Source organism: Suricata suricatta, chromosome 3 (assembly GCF_006229205.1).
Source record: "Suricata suricatta isolate VVHF042 chromosome 3, meerkat_22Aug2017_6uvM2_HiC, whole genome shotgun sequence".
NCBI lineage: Eukaryota > Metazoa > Chordata > Mammalia > Carnivora > Herpestidae > Suricata > Suricata suricatta.
Window position 1 is genome coordinate 160,509,850 of NC_043702.1, and position 23,879 is coordinate 160,533,728.

Consider the following 23,879-nt stretch of genomic DNA (forward strand, 5'->3'; position numbering starts at 1 on the left):
CTCCTTATGCCTCTCTGTTCAAGTTGCACTTAGACCCAAAGGACTTAAGTGAGGCTGTTCCTTAGTCAAGTCAATGTACGTAATGGAGTTTCCCTTCTTGAATTTCTAAACGAACACCTGAGGGCCATGTCTGTGAGCTTCCTTCAGTGTACAAAACTCAACTGTCATCTGCATAATTGCACTTGAAGGCTCCCCACTCACACGAAACTCTTAGTGCATGATTTTGTAAAACATTTCTTCAGACCACCAGAACATAGTTTTGAAAGATATGGCATTTTGGCAACAATATTATTGGAATTCCAATCTGAGTAGAAATGAAATTAATCTATACTCTTCTGGAGGTGTTATACATTTATCCTAATGATTATAACAGTAAGCACAGATCTTTAAGCATCTTTAGTTTTTCCCAAAAAATATATACAAAATAATTCATTTTATTCTATTGTTTCATAGGGGTTAGTTTCTCTATTACTGCTGACTATGATGATTGTTTTTCTGCTCAAAATTCCTCTTTCTACCCATTTAAGGAAGAAAAGGAAACTAAAATTAATCTCTATTATATTGATGCTGAATGTCATTAAGAGTTGGAGACAATTGGGGCACCTGAATGGCTCAGTCATCCATGACTTTGGCCCAGGTCATGATCTCATGGTTCATGTGTCCGAGCCCCACATCGGGCTCTGTGCTGACAGCTCACAGCCTAGAGGCTGCTTCAGATTCTGTGTCTCCCTCTCTCTCTGACCCTCCTCAACTTGTACTCTGTCTCTGTCTCTGTCTCTCTCTCTCAAAACTAAATAAACATGTAATAATAAAATGATGGAGACTTTTTTTTTCTTTAGCAATGAAGTCCTAATAGAGAGTTTTCAATGGCAAACATTGTAAGACAACATTGGACAATGGAAGCAGGCAGATGTGAGACCACATAGAAAACCCAGGGGCCTGGTAGGAACTGTGTGCTTGAGAATGTGGCATGAGTGTGTGGGAACAAATGTGCAGTGAGCATATCAGGTGTAAATGCATTTCAGTTTGATAATAACAGAGAAGGAAAAAGCAGATGCTTTAAAGCTGATTAAAAGCATTATCAACTAACAGAAACGGTTTGCCCCAAATGTAAATATTATTCTCTCCTATTGGCATGGACAATGCTGGCTAGCTTACTGACCACAAAATCCCTGTTGGAAAAAAAACTAGATGCCGTTCAAGATATTTCCATTTATCAAGCATTATTATCTATTTTTTGTGTGTTGGTTCTCTCCTGTTTATCTGAGCTACCTTGTACTCATTTTGAGGGTTCTTGGCATTAGGGCAGAAGGAAGGAAAACATATCATTAATAATGAAACCATATACTAATTTAAGCAACATAGACTAGACTCAACCAAAAATAGGCAAGCTACCAGCCTGATATATGTTTTTTTTAATTCTTTAACATTTATTTATTTTTGAGAGACAGAGACAGAGCATGATTGGGGAGGGGCAGAGAGAGGAAGGGAAACACAGAATCCGAAGCAGACTCCAGGCTCTGAGCCTGACGCGGGGCTCAAACTTACAAACTGCGAGATCATGATCTGAGCTGAAGTCGGACGCTTAACTGACTAAGCCACACAGGCGCTCCCTGATGTCTGTTTTTCTTGTAAATAAAGCGTTTTCACCAAAAACAATGAGGCAACACTTACTTGCTTCTATATCACCTCTGACTGCTTTCACACTCTCACGGCAGAACTGTGACGTTGGGACCGAGACTCACGGCTTGCGAGCAGACAATATTTAGTGTCTGGACATTTACAGGAGACCTTTGTAAGCCCCTGTTCTAGGCTGACATGTAAAACTTACAAGGGAGGTGAGGGTTCTTCATGCAAAGGGAAACTTGAAATTTCATTGAATTTGACCACCTGACCAAGAGCCAACCGGTATAAGTTCGGTGAAAGAAAAAGTCATGTGTTGAAATGATTATTTTGAGCAATCAGAGATGAAATTTGAAGGTGAAACTGAACGTACTCCCAAACCAACTCTACCATTACTATGTCAAACACAAGGTGACCTTTTGAGAATTTGCTTCAAAATTAGTCACTTTAAAAAAATACAAAGGTTTGGGGCGCCTGGGTGGCTCAGTCGGTTAAATGTCCGACTTCAGCTCAGGTCATGATCTCATGGCTCGTGGGTTTGAGCCCCGGTCAGGCTCTGTGCTGACAGCCTGCTTCAGATTCTGTGTCTCCTTCTCTCTCTGACCCTCCACTGCTCACACCGTCTCTCTCTGTTTCTCAAAAAAATAAAAATAAAACATTAAAAAAATAAAAATAAATAAATAAATACAAGGGTTTAACCACATGCAGTCACTTAAATTGGCCTTTATGATGCATTGGTTGAATGGGGAAAACCATGGTCCTTTCCCGTCCAACAATGCCGTCTTTGCACATCTCCGCTGAAGGTAGTAAAAATAAAACAACTTTCTCCCTTACTTCCTAACATCCTGAGACACCATGGGTTAGTCTGACTTCCGTGATTCTAAGAAGATACCCATTTGGACCCTCCTCCCTGTGAGTCCGTGCAGAGGCTTTCAACCAGATACTCACAATCTCTTCTTACTGTGTCACAACCGGAAACACATTACGAGCCTTTTCAATGCCTGGAAGCCACTTCTCTACTTTGTTCCCAGGGTCTGTGTTCTTATTCTCACCTTTCTTTTTCTGTATCATTACTGCCTGTTCATTAAACTGTTAGTCCAGATTGTTGATTCATGTATTTGTTTTACGATAACTCTGGCGAAATCCTAACACCAAAGGTCAAATAAAATTTGTGATTTAAATCTGCCTTATAAGGAACTGGTATTTTATTTGTTTTGCTGTTTTGTTTGTTTGTTTTCTAAGCCCTTTCTGGCAAAATTACTCGCTCCCCATCAGCAGAAAACAAATACTGGGAGAGCAAGGGTGTTGAAGGTCAGCATTAATATGCTTTTACTAATTAGTCTATTTGAAGAAGTTTCTTCGGCTTGCACCTTCTCTATAACTGCTTATAACAAGCTTTCTTTTAATGAAGTGCTTAAATGCCCCAGCTCACTAGAAATAATAAATAGTAATAATAATAATACAAAAGCACATATATCATAGAGTAAAAAAATATATGTATAAAATACATGCTTTTAAGGAATATTGATTCGGGGTTGCCTTTCTCTCTTCATAGGTTGGTAATTAATTGTGTCTCTGTTTCCTAAAGCATTCTAGTTCAGTCATTTGGGGGAAGGCAAATGCCACAAGACAAAAATGTCTGACAATCATTTAGTGTCCTTGAACAGCATTATTATGAAGAAAGTGTACAGAGTTCTCATCTGCAAGATACTCAACATCAGTAATCACATTTCTCGTGAAGACAAATAAAAGGGAATTACATCCAGGTGCACATGTACGCTCATCTCCCCAGTGGTTTGCTACAAAGATCTCCCCAAAGGCAGTTCCTGATTTCTGGGCAGGGTCACCAGTAAAGGCAGTTTAAAAGGCTGGTGTGATTGGCATCTGGATATGACAATAGTCAAACCTTCCCCCAAATGATCATGGGCCTGTTTTCACTAATAGGAAGGAAAAGTGACAAGGAGAGAGGGTCACCTTTGGAATGCCAGTCTGAATGGTAGTTTAGTTTGCTGTTTTTACCAGGTTCCCTTTGGATTACTAGCATTGCATGACAAAGACTAAATTCTTTGTGTAAATCAAGTGGATTTACTCTGCATTCCTAAAAAAAAAAAAAAGAGCATTTGTTTTCCTCTGAAGACAGAGTGATCACCCCGTCCAGCTGCAGAAGGTAGAGAATGTTCTATTTGCTACTCTTTGGGAGGAGAAAGTACCGTTAATTCCATGTGGCCAGAAGAATTTTTTACCATGAGTGTTTACATGATTTTCTAGTTAAAATATTATGAACTTATGTTGAATTTGCAGCTTCTTTACCCCTTCTGACATAACCCAAGAAATAAATATTCATTTTATATTGGGCATTTCTCTCCATATAATTTAAATTACCCCTGTGAATGACCATATCCCCATACATTTTTCAGATTAATGGAGAAAAGTAAAGTTATGTTAATCCTAAATTGTGAACATAATACTGTATGAAAAAACAATCACTGAACAATTTGTTTAAAAATATGATTGTTTTTAAACTCATATGTACCTTGGTAATAACCTCTATTTTGAATTTTTGAAGCTACTTAAATATTCTATATTCGTTGATTTGGAGTTTGAGAAGTTAGAGGCATTGGTCATCTAGCACAATCCTTAATTTAATAGAAGAGTATTAGATCCGCAGAAAGATTGTTTATCCAATGTTTCAATACTAGGCAGAGTGACTTAACTATTTTCAATAATAAAATTAAATATTTTAATATAGAAATTACATATTACTTATATTTTAGATATAACATTTAGGCACACATATATGTGTGAATTAATAGATGAATTAATAGAATACTGATTTTACAAATCTCGGAGGACTCTTAGAAAAGTGCCTGTCTCATGGTAAACACTTAATAAACACTTATTAAACGAGTCACAGTAAGTAGCTAATGTATAGACTTTTAAGTACTCCATGTGGCAGACACTGCACAAAGTTCAGTAGATGAGTATTGCCTTTCATTCTCACCTACTGATAGATATCACTATCGTAAGTAGTAGTATTATGCCAATTTTAAAGAAAAGGAAACAAAGGCACAAAAATGATTAAGTAGTGTATCTAATTACCTGTAGCTAATAAATAATGGGGCCTGGATCTGAAATTTATTAGTTTGCTCCCAAAGTACTCACTCTTACTCATACAGAAGTGGAGGAGGTAACTCCTGATCTTAAATTTATACTATGATGTAAATGACTGATAATATACCTTTCCTGGAGATTAGATTTTTGAAAGAACATTTGCATTCAAAAGGAAAAAGGACCAAAAACTGATTCTAAAAGAGATGCAACTGAATAATTTTTCTTCCCAGAGGTAAATTTTGATACGGTTCATTTACAATGCCAAGCTAAATAATTTAGAATATTAAGCAACATGTTAGTACATACACTGATATATTTTGACTATTTTCATTATATCCTATGCAAGAAAAATATTGAAAGCAGATATGGAAGAGGTATGAATTACATAAGAGACCTTTCTTGAGCTGCAATAATGAGATCATCTATATTGAGACTTTTAATATATCATTCATGACTATGGAACATATTATAAGTCTTATCATCAATGGGTGAAATCTGACTTATTTTTTATATATAACATATGCGCAATAATATACATAACTGTATACTTGTCTTTGAGCATTATTGGATATCACTATTTATATTTCAAGACTCATTTTAGACTTTGAAATTTTAAAATGAATAATTCAATATAAAAGAATCTTAGTTCTTACCATTATTTACTTAGTATGTGTAATTAATCATTTTTGAGATTTCCAAAATTGGCTCATTAAATTTGCCTCAGGATATAAAATTCTGCATAAAATATATAGCAAAGGAGTTGATAGCACCAATTGACATATAGCACTTCAGCCCATTAAAATAATTTCATTCAGATGTTAAACATCTAGCTTCTAAGAACATTCTGGAATCAATTGCTATGGAAAACCTGTGATCCCTAGATGGCTTTGCGGATGTAAGTAAATAAATAAGACAACCCTACTTACTATTTGTAATTGAAACGTCAACTGAAAGAAAACTCCAAAAAAGTTCAGCAGTGTTGGGTAAGGAATATTTGAGTGATAATTTTATCTCATCCTCATTTATTACTTTTAGATACTTCTTATTCTGTACCTTCCAAAAAACTGTCCACGTATATCCTTTCCCGCTCCGTGGCAAAGCACTACCTTTTGAACCAGAAACTTGCAATTCACATTTCAACCCTGAAATACAGTAGCTGTGGTACCTCAAGGAAACCCGTTACTGATTCTCATTTCCTCTGTACTCCAGCCAGCGGTAAAAATTCCTACCTACAGGCTTGTGGAGGGATTGAATGAGAATATTTAAGTAAAACAAATGGAAGACACAAATTATACACGTACCTCTCTGCTTAGAAAAGATGCAAGTTTAGAGAAAGCTATTGCATTGGTTTTGTAAACTTGTCCCAGCCTATTGATTGACTAAACCTCATTTAACCGTGGGCCCAGCTCAAAAAAATTATTCTACCAAACCTGCCAACTGAGCCAAAGAATCAAACCCATAATTTGATATAGACCTGGTTTAAAAGTTAAAGAGAACCTTAAAAGTAGGGCAAAGCTGCTAATAAAAAGGAGCTAGTAATGCCGCAGAACGTGCCTGAACGCTGAACTTCTGATTCTCTGGGAATCACCAACCTCCAGGGAGCACTTGGAGCCAAAATGGTGATCTCCCCGCCTTGTCCTTCAAATGATGTGTACTCCAAACACATTTTCTGTGCAGCTGGAGGCTTTGTTATAGACAGAAGGATCCTGCTTAGTGAGGCCAGTGTTTACGGCCTAACTTTTTTAAAGAGGAATTTGGAAAACTTCCCAGACGCTACATCTGCCCCGAGCCCTTGCACCTCAGAGTATAAGGCCGGCTAGGGAGAGCGTGCAGACGACTAAATTTATTAACGGTGGACGGGCCACTCTATCTTTCACTGAAACAACAGTAGGTGATCCCATCAAAAATCTGTCTGCTGGCTAGCCAGCAAATCCAAGCTGACATGCCTGCAGCAGACAGACCCAGCTGAATGGAAGCGAATGCTGTTTTCTCGAAGAAGCACGGCGCGCACCAAATGTTGGACCAGGAAGGCAGTTTCTATTTCCATTGGAAAAAAAGGCCTTTTAACTTTGTATCTGTAGCTTCTTTGCCAGATTTTATTCTTTTTTTCTTTTCTTTCCTTTATTTGACATTTATGAATACGAAGCAGAAGTGGAACACTTTATGAGATCTCAGAGGTTGGATTTCTAATATTCAGTGATGATTTTGATGTACTAGGCCAGTGGGTAAAAGGTTTTCACCTCGATATACCTTGGTTAGAACATTATTCATTACAAATGTACATCCAGGCTCACTTAAAAGCAAACTGTTTACTATTTTAGATAAAAATAGTAAACACCTGGATGGCTAAGTCAGTCTAGTGTCAGATGCTTAATTTGGACTCAGGTCATGATCTGACAGTTTCCTGGGTTTGAGTCCTGCTTCAGATTCTGGGCTAAAAGTGCAGATTCTGCTTCGGAGTCTCCCTCTCTCCCTCTCTCAGTCTCTCTACCTCACCCCTACTCATGCTCTCTGTCTCTCTCAAAAGTAAATAAATAAACTTTGAAAAATAAATAAAGCTATAATACTTGAGCTACAAAATGTGGCTTCATTGTCCTCACCATATGCAGCATTTTAAAGACTACTCCAAAGTGACTTTCTCATGAATTAAATCAATATCATTACGAGTTTACAGAATTATACGTACCTTATGCTTTGTAAATTTTTTTAAATTGAGAAGTGGAGTATGTAACGTAAATAGTTATAATTTTCTCTAATTATAGTGAAATAGAGCTTTTAAAAACTCTAATTCAGAAAGCTAACAGGACGCTTGGAATACAGTAGGGACCAGCAAGACCAGGAGTTGGGAGAGGCCAATGAGGCAGGATCACAGGCTCATGCAAGAAAGGGAGGGACCCTGTCTTCGTTTTAAATTTTGGGCTTCTACTGGGAATTTTTTGGCTTTGGTTTTCACTTTTAAAAATACTATATGAAAACATTGTTTTTGTTGATTCCTGAGGTTGTTTTTTAGACCTTGGGCAAGTGCCTTACTTACCCATAGAATGTATGTTTCTTAAAATTGGTTTTGCCCATCTTGCTCTCCACAAACCCTATTGACAGCTATTGTTTAAAAAAGTACCAAATGAGGATCATGAATATTGGGCTAAGCATGTTAGAAAGCTTTCTTATAATTCCTTTTAGAGGCTTTAATAACCTGATGAGTCCTGAGAATCGCCAGCATTGTGGAACATTTCTCAAACCCATCTGCCCACAGAACTCTCTCGCACGCATGCTTGCTCGCTCTCTCTCTCTCTTTCCCTCCCTCCTTCCCTCCCCCCTCTCCCTCCCTCTCTCTCTCTCTCTCTCTCTCTCTCTCTCTCTTTTGTACATGAAGTATACTGAGGAACACATTCTGGTAAATGGTGTCTGAGAGCCATTTCCAGCATATACTTTTTTTTTAATTTTTTTAAATGTTTTACTTATTTTTGAGAGAGACAGAGAGACCATGAGCAGGGGAGGGTCAGAGAGAGAGGGAAACACAGAATCTGAAGTCAGGCTCCAGGCTCTGAACTGTCAGCACAGAGCCCACTGCAGGGCTTGAACCCACAAACCATGAGATCATGACCTGAGCTGAAGCCGGATGCTCAACCGACTGAGCCCCCCAGGGGCCCCTCCAGCATATACTTTGATCAAATAAAACTCTCTTTCCACACCTATATTTTTCATTTTCTTTCCTCTGCTTACTTACTTCCTCTCCCCCACAGAACACTGACAAGATGGGCACACTGACACAATCAAGTTGAAGTTACAAAAGGTCTAGATTAGTATTTCTATAGACAAACATAGTAAAAATTCATCATGAAGGGATATCAAAATAATAAGAAACAGCTGAGAGCTTAGTGTCTCCTTCATAACGTGATGTCAAATATACTTACCAGTAAAGTCTGTATTGACTGGGTGTGTGGAGCTGGGAAATTTATAATATCCATTCCCTGTGAAACGAATTCCTTTCATCATCATGGCCATTGGGGCTGGGAGAGCTGACTCTCTCCTTTCTAGGCGATACGTAGGAGGGGGTCCATTCAGTTCTTCCGGGGCGAGCCATCGGACATGGATGGTTGTGCTGTTGATGCCTTCGACAACAGGAGGTCTCAGCTGGGCTGGTGCTGAATATAACAAACACCTGTTACAGTCAAGAACGTAGCTTCTCCCTCTAGATACTCACACACAGGTACACATGCACTTGTGTGCATCACACTCAAAATCAAGTCAGTGCGGTCTCAAGTATTTACGTGGTTCTAAGAACTGAAAACACAAGAATATGTACCTTTAATGTGATTAAACACAACTTAAATGGTTAACAAATAGTTACCACAAAATGTTTATGATAAAACAAAATTTTCCCTTGGAACTAATTTCTACTGGTATCCCCATGCTCCCATGTGCCTGTTGATCTCCAGTGGATCATGGCAGCCCCCTTTTCTGGAAAACTTCTCTTGCCTGAGTGGAGGTACCTCATCCAGACATACAAGATGCCTCATGAAACCTCTAGCCTGTGACTACCAGTGACCACCACAGGTGATAGCTGATCACAAAGGCCAGAGCCCCTGCGTTAACATGACATCAACTTAGGGCCGCAATTCACAGAGGCCAATCAGGTAAAGAAAATGTGTGAAATGGACCAACTGGTGACACAAGAGGGAGCACGGTGTCTGAGAAGAACCAGGCCAAGGTGAAGAGTTGCTGATTTGTGCCAGTCAGCGGGTAATGCAGGAGCGATGACCTGAAGTTGCCAAATCTTTTACTTTGTTAACATTAGTCATTTTATGTGTAATTTTTCTGAGTTTGAAAGTTTAGTAATTGGTTTAAATTAAAAGAAATAAGCAAAACCACTCTGAAAGCCTAACAGAGCATCCACATGAGGAAAAGAAACCTGGGAGCTCAGGGCTCTATGAACTCTGGTCCAGGTACAATAGCCCTCATGTTCTGAAGTGACCACGTCACCTGCAGGGCCTCCATTCTGGCGCAGTGAGTGCCCAGTGCCCTGGCACACCTTGAGGCCTCATCACGCTTCAAGGTCTGGGACACTGGCAATTCTCTGAAGGCTCCTGGGAAACTGAAGGAGTAACAGAGCTGGAGATTTTCCCTAACACTTGTTGGAAAGGGGATTAGAGTAACAACTGAGTTATTGAAAATAAAATTGTGTCTTGATTTTTCTTCTTAAACCGTTGAGTGTGTAGGCTGAAATTCATTTCCACTTCAAGAGGGTGCACTGGGTTTGAGAGGTACAAGCAAAGAAAGGAACAGATGTCATTACTATCAAGCCTACTTGTTACAGGCCTAAACTAAAGCTGTGGACTTTTAATTTCCACCTGTGTTCACACAGGCTTCTGCATACACCAAGTCTTTGCCTGCTCCAATAAATGTATATTAAAATGATGTGAATACAAGATTTGATATCCTTAATCCATGAATGACTAGTCACCTTAAAACAGCTTAGAACAAGAACCATTTGTTACTTTCTAGAAAGCTTGGCCAGCTTTCCAAAGAGAAACAACTGGTTGGAATTCCATTTTAACTTTTTGTAAAGAAGAGAGGGCATGAAGCAAGACGTTCATCAACTTAGAGAATTAACAATTCTGTTCCTCTTCTGCAAACCATGTGGCATCTTTATTTTTATGTATGTATGGATCTGTAAATTTTGTGATTTCCTTTAACATTCTTTGCCCAAAATTAGCTAAGTAGTGGGTTCTCAAAGATTTCACTCTACAGGCCATGTACCCTCTTCAAAATTATCCAAAACAATATAAAATCCTAAGGCATCTAGAAATTCCTTCTCCTCCTAAGCTTCTCTTCAGTGTTTGGAGTTCCATCTTTGTGTTAAAATTTCAGCAGGCTATTATCGGCTATGAGCTTAACTAGGGAAGAAAAACTGAGATTTTTGAGTCCTGGGTTCAAGGAAGTAACAGCGGACAAAGCACATAATTTTTTATTATCTAAAATTTGCTATTTAACAACACAAGAGAGGAATTTTGAACTCTTCTGTTGTATTTTCTCTTTTCCACATAGAATTCCCTAGTGTTCTGGGACAGAAGGAGTTGAAATTTTCATTTGAAAAATACCATTTATTCCAATGACATCCAATAGAACTTTCTCTGATGATAGAAATGTTCTAGATCTGTATTGTCTAAAATGTAGGCATTAGCCATATATGAATATTGAGCACGTGAGCTGTGGCTAGTGAGACAGAGGAATGGAAGTTTAAATTTTATTTAATTTTAATTAATTTTACATTTAAATAGGCACATTTGGCCACCATACTAGATAGCAAAGATCTAGAGAATCACAAACTATACATATTTGGTGTGTTGAGAATAGAATGTCCATTTTAACTAAGTAGTTAGAGAACTTATGAATGTACCTCCTGGACACCTTAAGAACTGAAGAGTTTTATTCTTGTTTAAAAGTAGCCTCAGTGAGCCTGACTGGCTCAGTGAAGCATCTGATTCTTGATCTCGGCTTAGGTCATATTTCACAGTTTGTAAGATCTAGCCCTGTCTCGGGCTCTGTACTGACAGCACACAGCCTGCTTGGGATTTTTCCCCCACTGATACCATAATCAAACTCACTTATTAATCAGGAATATAAATTCAGTCAAAACAAAAGAAATTGCAGCAACTTAATAGTTTTTTTAATGTCTCCTAAAATGAGAGTGCACTTTTTTAATTTGGCAAAATAATTATAATCAATAAAGGCACCCTCACTGAGAATCCACTAAAATTAATGTTGACAGTTTAAATTCTAACAAGTAGTGGAACACTTCTTCTAAATTCACAGGAGAATTATTCCATCAAGCAATTAGACTATTCTTAGGAAGTCAACTACATAGAATGAGTCAAATTAGAGTATATTTTTTTATTCTCTTGCTTAAGAAAAAAACTAAACAATCTTCCAGTTGGTATGTTGTTTGTTTCACTTGGAGGAGTCAACCTTGCCTGTTTCAAGGGGTGAGCACCCCACCGAGTGATTATCTTCCCAGTTCCCCTAAGACCAGAGGGGGAATTTTCAATCAATTAAACTAGACTGGCCACACATGCATGCGTGCACGTGCATGCACACACACAAAGAATGATGAATAGATAACTACATATTCCTGAACTATTCAACACATTCACACAAATACAGACTCACTAAGAGAAAAGAGGAAAAAAGGATCATTTCTCAGGCTATCAAAGTAAAAGGATTATAGTTATAAATTCGTTAACCATAAAACAGTGAATTAATAGACAACACAGAACAAGGGAAAGGACTCTGCAGACTATTAGAGATTATATTTTACTTTTGCATTACCAATTCTGCATGACTTAGAAAAATCACTTCAAACTTATGCATGCTAGAGTTTCCCCATCTACAACAAAAGGATAAATTTTCAACAGAATACTTTGACAATAAATGCTTTTAAAAACAATATATTCAATTCTGTTAGGCTTTATAAAGCAAATTTCTATGCAAACACAAGGCGCTATTATAACCAACCAATAACACATCTCTCAGATAACAATATTATAAAAGGACACAATTCATCCACATTCAAATTCTGTATTTACTTAGAAAATCCTCTTATAAATGTAAAGTATAAAATGGATCTTCAATATCCATTATTCCAAAGAATAACAACATACAAAGTCTGTTTCCACTTAGAATAAACTTAACAATTTTTTTGTATTTTTTGCAATAGATTTGTAATCCAGTTTCCAGTCTAGCTCTTCTATTTGTAAATATTCTTTATAAAACGCTCTGATAATAGACATTCTGCTTTATGCAGCACTTATTACTTTATAATCTGATTAATAGCACATCATAATGCATAAATTTACATGTGCAAAATTTATGTAGTGTGGAGTTTGAGTGTCACAGCATAGAACGGAGGGCTAAATGAGCAGAAGCTCTCGTTCATGGCAGGTCTTTAAAATCAAATCTCTTTATTTGTTTTCAAGCAAGAGTTTGTTGCCTATGAACACTGCATGGCAGTGTCAATATCTTCAAACACCATCAACTTCCCATTACGAAGACAGGAATCCAGCAATGAACAGCCTTGCTACATTTCAGGCGTGTGTGTGGGGAGCAGACTAACATAAGACTTTCTCAGGCGCTTTGGCAATAGAGCAGGAGTTTGACTTTTCCTTACAAATACAAAACTGTCACAAGAAACACAGTTTGCCCAAATATTTCCAGGCCAAAGCACCCATGGAAGGGCACCGGAATCAGGACTAAAATGTCAGGTCAGGAAGTTGGCGACCACTGGACTGCACCTGCTCTCCTGGCAGTGTCCAGAAGAAGAGAGGATTCTCCCCTCAGAATCTCAAGACCACTGAGCCTTGCCTTGTTCACTGTCTATTCTCTGGAGACAAAAGGACAAATCTACTTTACCAGTCCTTGCTTTGCTTACTAGTCTCCTTCCAGAAAGAACATGTACAGTGGAACTGGTCTGGAGAGGAGAAAACTTAACTTCTAGACGGGCTTTTGAGATCCCCGATTTGGCTAACCCATTATTTGGTCTCTGTTTCTCAGTGCCTCAGTTGTCCAAACCCGCGACGTCCTCCAGCTCCAAAATTCTATGATTGAACATTTTCTAGCAGGGCTTCTCGATGACTAAACCGGAGGCATGCGGGACATATGCCACACGGACCCTCTCAGTCCCCCAGGAAGCCAGCTGGTTCAGCCCGTTCAGCTCCGAGTCACCCTGTTTCTTTACCCAGCAGGGCATACAAACATGATTTCTCTGATACGGGCTAAGACATGAAGAAAAGTCAGAAGGCGCTGCTTTCAGACAATTTAAGGGAAATCACCTGCGTGGTGCATCAACGCTACCTTGACCAACTGTTGTTCTGGTGGTCATCAATAATTTGTACGTAGCCAGCATCCTCCATGTGCAGAGAAGAGGATCTGAGGTTTCTGAATCGCACACGTAGCAGCATGGCCCCGTGCACCGCTCCCTAAAGTCCACCGTTAATGAAAGGTAGCCGCTTGGACTGTAATTACGGCATCCTTGCTACCCAAACTTGAAGCTTTTATGGGGCTTATGCAATTAACTACTTAAATGCATCGTAACACTTGCTTCTCTGACAGCAAAGTATTGATTTTTTAATCATTTTCAAGTCTCCTCTAGCACAAATAAATGTACTACGGTTACAGTTAATGCACTGTGTACATGCATTAAATGCTGGTGTGACACAATTTATTATTTTGTGATATATAGAATTGAAGTTTGGCTTCTCAGAAATTAGCACCACGGATCCAGCATCAGTATGGAAACTACCATTGTCCTTGATACTCCAAATTCCCTAACTTCAAAAAGCTGCAGACCTTTGCTAATACGGTAGTTAGGCTTTAAAAAAAAGGGGGAGGGGGGCACTGAATATAAATCTTTTATATATGTCACTGTAGGAGAAAATTAAAACTAGTCTAATGGAAGATACACTTTATATTTTCCTAAAGGTGTCACTATAGGACCTATGGCAACTTTGTGCAGATGAATTTTTGTTTATTTAATTTCTTTCCTTGTACTTATTTAGGGCACATCTATCAAAATATTTTGCATCCTGCAGTCTCTCTGATTCAACCAATTTTTACATATTCTAATTGTGTCATTTTAATGCCTTCCTACAGGTAACACTTTATAAAGCTAAGAGACTGCTTTAAGAAGTATTTCTGCATGCCAAAAAGGCCCAGAAAGCCCCTAATAAAGTCACATATCTAAATGCAGACCTGATGACAGAGGTCATTACACGTTTCATCAACAAGCCTTTTGCTTGGGTGCAGCCACACAGTCAAAATTAAAGTTGGTGAGTAAAAAGCAGTTAATTTTGTTTTGTTAGAAATAATATCATTTTAGTTTTAGCATCGAAGACAGATGCCAGCATTTCACTCTGAACAGATGGTAATTTCATCTAATAGTGCATCTCTGTATTAGTAAGGTCTGTTGTGTATACAAACAGTAATAAACAGTAGGTAAGGATCAAAATAAATTTTAATTGTTGACATTAAATTCTGGCAGCCACAGTTCTAAGGCTGCAATATTCCTTTTTCAAATCTGTCAGATTTACTAATGCTGCAAAAGCTTTGCCAAAAGCTGCCAGATCCCAGTCTCAGTAAAAAAGGTTTTTGTAGGCCACCGGTTACCAGTTTCCACCAGGATACCTGTTTTCATGCACTGAAACCACTGTTCAGGAATGACGCAGAATTGGGATGACCATCTATGTGATGGTCAGCCCGGATCTCTTTTAGAATATTCCTGAAGGACCAAGCATCTAATGGAGACGTTATTATAAAAAGCTACATCCGATTTGTTACCTCATGGGTTAACAGTAAGATCACAGCCCCTTCCTTACCCTGCTCAGGAAAGGTCTCCCATTCAACTCATTTTATTCTATTTGCAAATCTGGGCATCACTGAACTTCTCTGGAAGTGACATCATTCCTTCCTTTCATATTCCTTGCTTTTCCCCGAGTCTGAAGGATGTTCCCTGACAGTATGAGCTACCTACCGTCAGCTGCACTTTTCTATAGGCTCTGCCGTGGGGGGAGAGTGCCAACAAGCACCAAGTTGGTCCTGATAATGCCTCCAGCGATCTGGTATTACAAGTAGTAGCCGCGATTTATTTTGGGAAACTGCCATGTTAAAAAAAAAATCATTAAAAAACCCAGTTTGGCATTCAGGTGACTGTTCAATAACAAACATGCCTTACAATCATATTTCTTTAAAAAATGGATGTATTTTTTTTAATCATGAAAAATATATTGCTTCCACCATATGGGACAACCAACAACTCACCAACCGATTTAAGATGCAGCATATTGAGCTGACCATATGTTACAGTGCTGTTGAATGGCTGAGTGATTCATGCCCGTCACATTCTAGTATATCAATTAAAGCTCCTTGAAGTCTGCATGATTTGTGTCTCTGTTATTAAACCCTGCTAATTCATCCCACTTACACATCTGTTATAAATCTCTAGGAGTGCTGCATGATTCATGGCAATCTGTGAGCATGCTACAGCAAATTCTTCTCCTTGTAATTAACAGTAAATTGTTTTACTGCCATGCAATGAATTTTTCAGTTATATTGCAAATGAACTCCTAAATGTGCGGTTCTTTCCTAAGAACTGACTTATATCATTAGGCAATTAAAAAGTATTGCTTTGAACCAAAAGCTTTTAATCAAGAGAAATACAACTTACACATTGCTTAAGAGCCATGGAAATTTGACATGTTGGTTAAAACTGTAAAATAATTTCTGTTGTGGAAAGAGCAAAACAAACAAACAAAACCCTCAGTGCACTCAGGATTCCCCTGGTGCTAAGACAGAACTGCAGCCTGAAACACTCAGTGAGACAAGTTTGCACAGATACTGTTTATCTTAGAAGTTACTTAAGTCGTCTGTCATTACCCAATTTCTCAGATTGCTTTACACTTCTCTAATTGTAACACAGTGCCTTTATTCTTGAAATAAATAATTGGATAATTAGCCAAGTTGAATCATCAGAGGATTCCAGGGCCGTTCAAGTGTTCTTGTCAAAGGTGAAGCAAATTCATTTCAGCTCCTCTCTGCAGCTCTTCGAAGAGGCTTTGATTTTTCCCCCCACTTTCTTGGCAGCGGCTTCAGATTCATGAGTCCATACATCAAGTCAGTAGTTTAACAACAAATGGAATTAAATTCAAAGAAGGGAAACTAATTGAAGGACAGCAACAAAAGTGTTTGGTAATGTGCTTTTTAATATGGCATGCCACATTTGCATGATAATTTTTCCTTTTTAGCATGGAGCAGAAAGTGACTAGCTTAATGAGGGATTATTCAAGGCAGGAATGAACAAAATGCATTCATAACTAAGAACAAAGATTGTATTATGAAACAAAAACAGGCAACCTCAGAGAAGTAACTGGATGATTGGTTTATGCATTATGAATAAAAAGATAGAAAAATATTTATATTAGTATTCACTAATGACTATATATACAAGATTGTTGTAATTAAAATTATAAATTAACATATTAAGAGTGCTTGTTTAATCACTCTGGGTCCTATTCACAATGAATAGACTCATGTACCTGCATGCAAAACAATGTGTGTTTTCAACCGAGCAGCAAGCAGCCTATACATTTTACTTTGGATTCAGAGAAAACCCTTAATGCACCACTAATTACTTGCTTAATGGGAGATGGGTACTTCTAAGCTGGTAGTGTAGAGGTCAATTTATGACAGGCAAAGGAAAGACCACGTTGCTCGGCCAGGAATGGAACTCCAAGAGGAATTGCTCTTAAGAAAGGTCTAAATTGTACTGAATTCACAAAGCGTGGAAACACAGAAATTTCCGAAATTGAAAGGATGATCCCAAGGAAAACAAAACAAACAAACATTGTGTCATTACCCACAGACACCCAGAAGCAACTCCAGAACCACGGATGACCACGCCTGGGACTTTGCCACTGAGAGAAAAACCGCAGCTGCTCCCGGGAGTGTCCCTTCCGCAAATCAGTTCTCAGGTTTGTCGCGGCAGGAAACTAAAGGAGTCACAATGCCACATCCCTGATGAAATACACCAGTGCTAACCGTCTCTCTCACTGAGAAAATACTTGAAACAAAACAAGAGCCAGTAGTAACTCTGAGGCTTTCTACTGAAAGTCAGGTAAATCTTTACAAGTATCTTTTTGATTCCTGTGACTGAAATTTAAGGAGGAAACATGTTTTTATGAATCAATGACTTCAAAAGGCTGAATATTAATACTAACTTTTGGTACCCTTTTTCAAAGTTTTTGAATGGTCACTGGCTCCTTTCATTCTCCTGTAATAAATTCATGTGAACTACATTTACACATAAAGGTTCATTCCCCACGCATCCATTTGAATTGGTTGCAGTTAATATATTTCCTCCAACTTGCAGTTTTATTACTGGAAGAAACAGGGCAGGAGAACCCTAAAGTTGTGAGTCAACTTTTATATTTTCCCTACGGCAAACCTGTTGACCATTCAGAAGGACTGACTGTCTCCTTGTTTATTTTTATGAGTTCGTATCTGTGAGTTATCGCCAGATGTTTAATCTTAAGGAAATTTTAGGAACAGAAACTTACATTTACTAAAGATAAGGATGGCAAGAAAGATACCAGATCTGTAATTGTGGAGTGTTTCCTTATATCCCAACAGAAACAAAGAACTTCATTCTTCCTGATGTCAACATCCCTGAAAACCACGTCCTCTAAAATAAATCCAATGGCAAGTAAAAATTATTTTGCCAGACTTTTGTCACGTAAGTGACTTTATTCTCTGCTCTGCAGATGAAGAATCAGAGTCCTGACAAAATGTCTTAAGAGATTGAGAAACAAACATTTTCCCAGAAAACCCAAAAATAACTTTTCCTTCAGAAAAGAAAGCATCCTACATGAGAACGAAAGTTGATACATTTCTTTTAATAGGAATTGTGTAGAAGGAACATGGTGGCCAAGAACAAAAAAATTTAAAATTTCCACATTTAAATTTGCACATTTAGAACACTTAAAATTTACCATCACATCTTCTGGAACCATTCAGTCCTTTCCATCCCAGCTTCTGCTTCAACCATGCTAAATAAAATACTTCCTAGAGAGCTTCCCATGCTGCCTCCCTTGTAGATCACGTTCCTCTTGCTTTCCCTACAGCATATGATGCTACAGAATTCTAGACCTTCTAGAACTCTCTGTTCTCTTTAACTTTTCTGATACTGTTCCCTCTAACTCTGTCTATGTCCCTGTTCTCTTTACTCCCTTTTTCTCTGTTTCCCAAAATATGAGCCTTTACTAGATGCAAACTTTTAATGTTATTTTCTCTGCTTTCAATAATTCATTATCACCCACAACTTTAGTGTTTATCTCTATGAAATAATCACAAAATAGGTATCACTGTCAAGCTCCAGATTTGCATGTTCTGTTGTGGGCTCCTTAGGTTGCCATGGATATGTTTCTACCTGATAGTCAAACTTATACTCATGAGTTTATGTCTTCATCTATTGAACGGCAACACCACAGTCTACAACATTGACTATCATCTTGAGTTCTTCCCTCTTCTTAACCTATGGATTTCTCTTCTTTGGTCCACCTCCATTCCCTTCTTTCAGTCCTTACTTCTACTCATCTGATTTACTCCCTCTCTGCCTCTTAGAATAGTCTACCAGACCCTATTTACTTACACACTCTCTTCTAGTAGATTCTACACTCTACTGCCAGACAAATCTTCATATACCCTAATTTTCATCCCATCAGCATTTGGAACAATGCCATTCTCTAAAATAGTGGCTAGGATGGTGTTTGTTCAGTAAATACCTACCAAAATCCTTACCAATCCTTTAAAGTCCATCTCCAAAGCCATTTAATCTGAGAACTTCCCAGTCTCCCAAATGAAAGCTACTTATCCCATAGTCTATGTTCCTAGAGTGTTCTTTTGTCCCTTTTCCAGTCCCCCGAGGTCTTCACCTACCTGTTGTATGTCAACAGCTTAAGGAAGACACCATTAAACCGTCTTTGAATGAATTGAATCCCTCATAATGCCTTAAATAGGTAGGCTCTTAATAGATACTTACTGAAATGAGCATTCATAATAAACTAGAAGAATAATATAATCATGGCCCTTTATTAACTGTATATGGCACACAACAATTTGAAATTTATACTTTTTGGGCAAATTTTTGAAATGCTTCCCCTAATTCTGAGTGACATAACGCTACAGAAATGAAAAATAATGCTTTAGACTTCAGCATTCCAGCAGCTTAGTATTTATAAGGCAATCCTTAGTTTTAGAGCTCTGCATTGCTTCATTTGTGTTTTAATAGTTTTATGGAAGCAAAGTTGTAAAATAAAATTTTGGATTTTGATAACATTAGAAATTTTATAACATTTACATTGTGACTGATAGCGAGAGTAGTTATAATAAAAATAACAATTTTTATTGAGGATTTACCCTGCACTGGCTACTGCTTTAAATATTTAACTTTTTTAATCTTCATGAACCCTATAAAATAGGTTGCCCTTATTTATAAATTAAAATATAAAGCTGCAGAGTAACATAGTTTACTTAAGGTCACATAGCTAGTAGATGGTTGGAGCCCCAAATTTAAACCCTGGCAGCTTGGATTATCATCCTTCCCTTCAATATATGAATAAGCTCTTATTTTTAAAAGTCAATGAACTTGCACATCTCGCGGCTTTCAGAGAATATGAGAAGTCTCCAAGTCCTGTCTTTTGAGGATAAAGAGTCAGAGAGGATTTAGAGGGCTTAGGTTAGTTTTCTTCCACATTTCCAGCGGACAGGAGTGGCCTTAAGTATCCTCACCAGTAACTGAAATGAGAGCTGCTCCGCCCACCCAGCTAGGCCAAGGGGGCTATGGTTAGCACAGATGTTAGCACTGGGATATTGGCCAGGCAGTACCTGTTTCACAGACATTTGCCCAGCATTTCCTGGCCGTCCCCAGGGTCCATGTGGTCTCTGCAGAAAGGCCTATCTCCCTTTGGTTCCTTCAGTTCACTTGCTTCCATGAAAAGACAGACAGAATCTCATCGACAGGGGAGTGCCTGTCCTAGTGGTAGAAACTACAGGGTGTGAGGTGCAGACGGGGGTTTCGTGGTGTGCAGCGTCAGGGAGAGACTGGGGCAGAGAAAACTGAAAATGTTATTGGAAGTGATGTCACGAGAGACATGAATTAGACTGACGAGAGCCCCTGAAGGAGTAGAAGCAGAATGCTGAAGAGAGGCCACAGAGATATTTTGCATCAATGTAACAAATCACCTCTGGGAAGAGGTCTCTAAGCCTGGATTTGCCTGAGAGGGAGTAGCTCCTTTACCACTGAAGGTATCTAACAGATACATACTCTTACTGGTTAGAAAGTCGGACTAGATGACTTTTAAAGGTTTTACAACCCTGAGACTCATGATTTCAGTTCTACTCAGTCACATGGTTGGTATCCCTCTATCTTTCACTACAATTCAGGCCGATCTTCAGCTTGTGTTGTTTCTACTTTTACTTTCTTCAGTCTGCAACACTGAGTCCTCTTTTTTGTTCTCTAGTCCCAAACTATGTCACCTTTCCAAAAGGAGGCAGAGAGCCTGCCTGTATTATCCATGTTCATCAACTGTCTAATAATTTAATATATACATAAATATATAGTCTTTTAAAAAATTTTTAATATTTTTTATTTATTTTTGAGAGACCGAGAAAGCATGAGCAGGGAGGGTCAGAGAGAGAGGGAGATACAGAATCTGAAGCAGGCTCCAGGCTCTGAGCTAGCTATCAGCACAGAGCCCAACACGGGGCTTGAACCCACGAACTGCAAGATCATGACCTGAGCCAAAGCCGGGCGCTTAACCAACTGAGCCACCCAGGTGCCCCTAAATATACAGTCTTAATGAAGAATGGTATTTTGTACAACCTAGATATTCCATAAATGTATTTATACATATGAAATACATATAAATATATAAAAACGCAAAAGAGTTCAGTTGTAGAGGTAATGACAAATACTTCTTTAGAATTTGTGAGTTGTTCTCATTGATAGAAATTTGAAGAAGCAAATTACTTGGATGACATCATTTGAGCCAAACAAGTTTTTCCAGAACTAAAGCAAAGTAAAACAAAACAATAGAATCAGACTTGAACACATCAGGGAAAAGGCATAAGGAATATGTCATTCCTAAATATGTTTACATATCTGTCATTCATCTAGGAGTCTCTTAAACTTCTCACATCTAGATTTTCTAAGAGTTTCTTAACCTTCTCATATCTGGACCTTTTCTCAGAAGACACCAAGCCTTGCTTGACTGCAGACCGAAAAACTGATTTGAAAGTACACTAAATACAGAGTAGTTATGTAGGTGTTAGTAATACATGTAATCAAGTTTGTATGCATCTAGTTTGTTCTAAGCAAGCAAAACTTTATGCAAAGCATTTCTTCCTAAGATCATACTTGATAATGAGTCTTTTATTTAAATTTTATAAACTGAGAAGCTTCTCATTAATAGTAAATACATTAATAATTATACTACTGCGTATCCAATAAAGGCAAAATATAACACCAGCACATCCCAGTAATTCCTGGATGTCTGTCCTTACCCCGGAGATCAGGAGTGGGTAGACCCAAAGCCCACAAAAAGGGTCAAGACTGAGGCAAGAAGTATCCTGAACCCTCCTAAGAAGCTTCCCAAATACTTCCAACAACTGTCAGGATGTCAGGAGGACCGTGGATGGGTCCTGAGCCCTTGAGTCACTTTGCGTCTAACTGCGTTTCCTATTACGGCACAGCTGTAACTCAGGGCTCCAGGGACCTCTTAAAACCTCAAGTGTATTTATTTATTTTTGTTTATTTAAAGATGTCATTATAACTAGCAATCAGGATTAGTGATCAGGGACCAGGGGAAACCATAAAGGACAAGCATTGAGTCCAAGCTAGAGAAGGTGTGGAGCTTTATAGGTGTTTGTTTATAAATATACAATATATTTTTCATATTTTCCATGTCCATTAAAACCTGCTCACCTGCTGCCAATGTCTGTCCCGCTCCTGAAGCGCTGGTCACACAACCAACTGAGTTGCAGAGAGAAATAGTAAAGTTGTATATCTTATAAGGTTTGAGTTCTTTTACAACATATGACAGTTCCTGGGATTTAGCGGGGTGCAACACCTTCAAGGCAAAAAAGAAAAAAGTCAGATAACAGATAAACGGTGTGAGAAATAGGACTTTGGCAGCTAAGAATCCATGAACCCAGTCATGTTCTGTAAATTCAGACAAAGAAATTATTGCCAACCTCTATTAGGAAAGGGATTTTTTTTTGAAGCATCTCAACAAGCTAGGATTTAATTGATAATTGTACAATCACACTGTTTTATGAGGTAATAATCCAGTTCCTGAGTGGATAAATGAGGAAACCAAGTTATTGCCTCATAAAGCAGTGTGGTGGTATGGTTATTGTCACCAATGGCAGAGATAAAGGATGGTGACATTGTCATTGTTATCATGAAAAGGCCAAATAAAACCATGGGGCTTGGCCAAAACTAACCCTAGGCAGTAAAGCCCACACGTCATTTGATGGAACTGGTACAGAAACATGTCACTGTGTTAAATCAATCCCAACATTTTCTTTAAAAATTAAAAGCCACACAAGAAAAAGGAAAACAAGTAAACACATTCCTGAGCATTCACATGAGGTCAATTCTCAATTATCTTTCTTATACAATTAAGCATATGCAGATTAGATCAACCAGTTACATTTTTTTTTCAAATATTGTCTTTATCACACAATTTCAAGGTGAAAAAAACAGATTTGAGCTATGAAGACTGAGAGGAACACCTTAGTCCATAATCAAATAACGAAACAACTAACACTGAGTGTTGGTCCCATCATGTAACTAGGAATAATCAAAAGTAACCATGTAAGTTAACTGAGTTCATATATACAAAAAACACTGGAAATTACATTCAGAAAAAAGTCATTAAAACAAAAAGTATGACACTAAGAATGAGTATAAAACTTTTTTCTGAGGGATATTAATATATATTCATATCAAATAATCTTCCATAAATATAAATACAGATAGCTGTAAAGGTTAGTAACATTTGAAGTAATTTTCTAGATATTCTCCCTTTAGAAGTACAATAAAATTTATTTGGAATATTTGCCTAGGCATTCACTTTAAAATTTCATAACCTAAATGAGTAGTTCTAGAAAGCAGTATGAATGGAATATGAACTACATAATTTATATATTTTTCAGAAATAAAGGGATTTCAAAGAGTCTAAGAATATAGGAATATTTTAAAACTTTGATATTATCTCCTTGCAATTACATTTAGAAATCATAAAAACTCCAAAAAGCAAATTATGAGTTCTTTATTTTTCTAATTCTTAAATTGTTATTGATTATAAAAATTTCTCTTGTGTACAATGTGATTTAAAATTTTTTAAGAAAAATAAAACTTTGAAATGAGTAAAATTTATTGAATATTGTTATAAGTTTATTCCATTTAGAAACAACCCTGGTAGGGTTAATGTATATTTTTAGAAAATAAAATTGTTGTCAGGATAAAATACAGGAAAGTGTTTCCTATTAAGGAAGATGTGTAAACTACAATGGAATATTATGCAGCCATAAAA

At 37.7% G+C, this 23,879-nt stretch overlaps 1 protein-coding gene across 1 annotated transcript in view; it reads right to left on the reverse strand.

Annotated features, from left to right (window-relative positions):
- Positions 1-23,879, reverse strand: part of USH2A (usherin) — a 697,677-nt gene that overhangs the window by 478,201 nt on the left and 195,597 nt on the right. Inside the window, exons 19-20 of the mRNA XM_029933401.1 lie at positions 22,265-22,409; positions 8,649-8,879 (exon numbers count right to left, since the gene is read on the reverse strand). Of these exons, the coding sequence (XP_029789261.1) occupies positions 8,649-8,879; positions 22,265-22,409 (376 nt within the window). The remainder of the gene's footprint in view (positions 1-8,648; positions 8,880-22,264; positions 22,410-23,879) is intronic.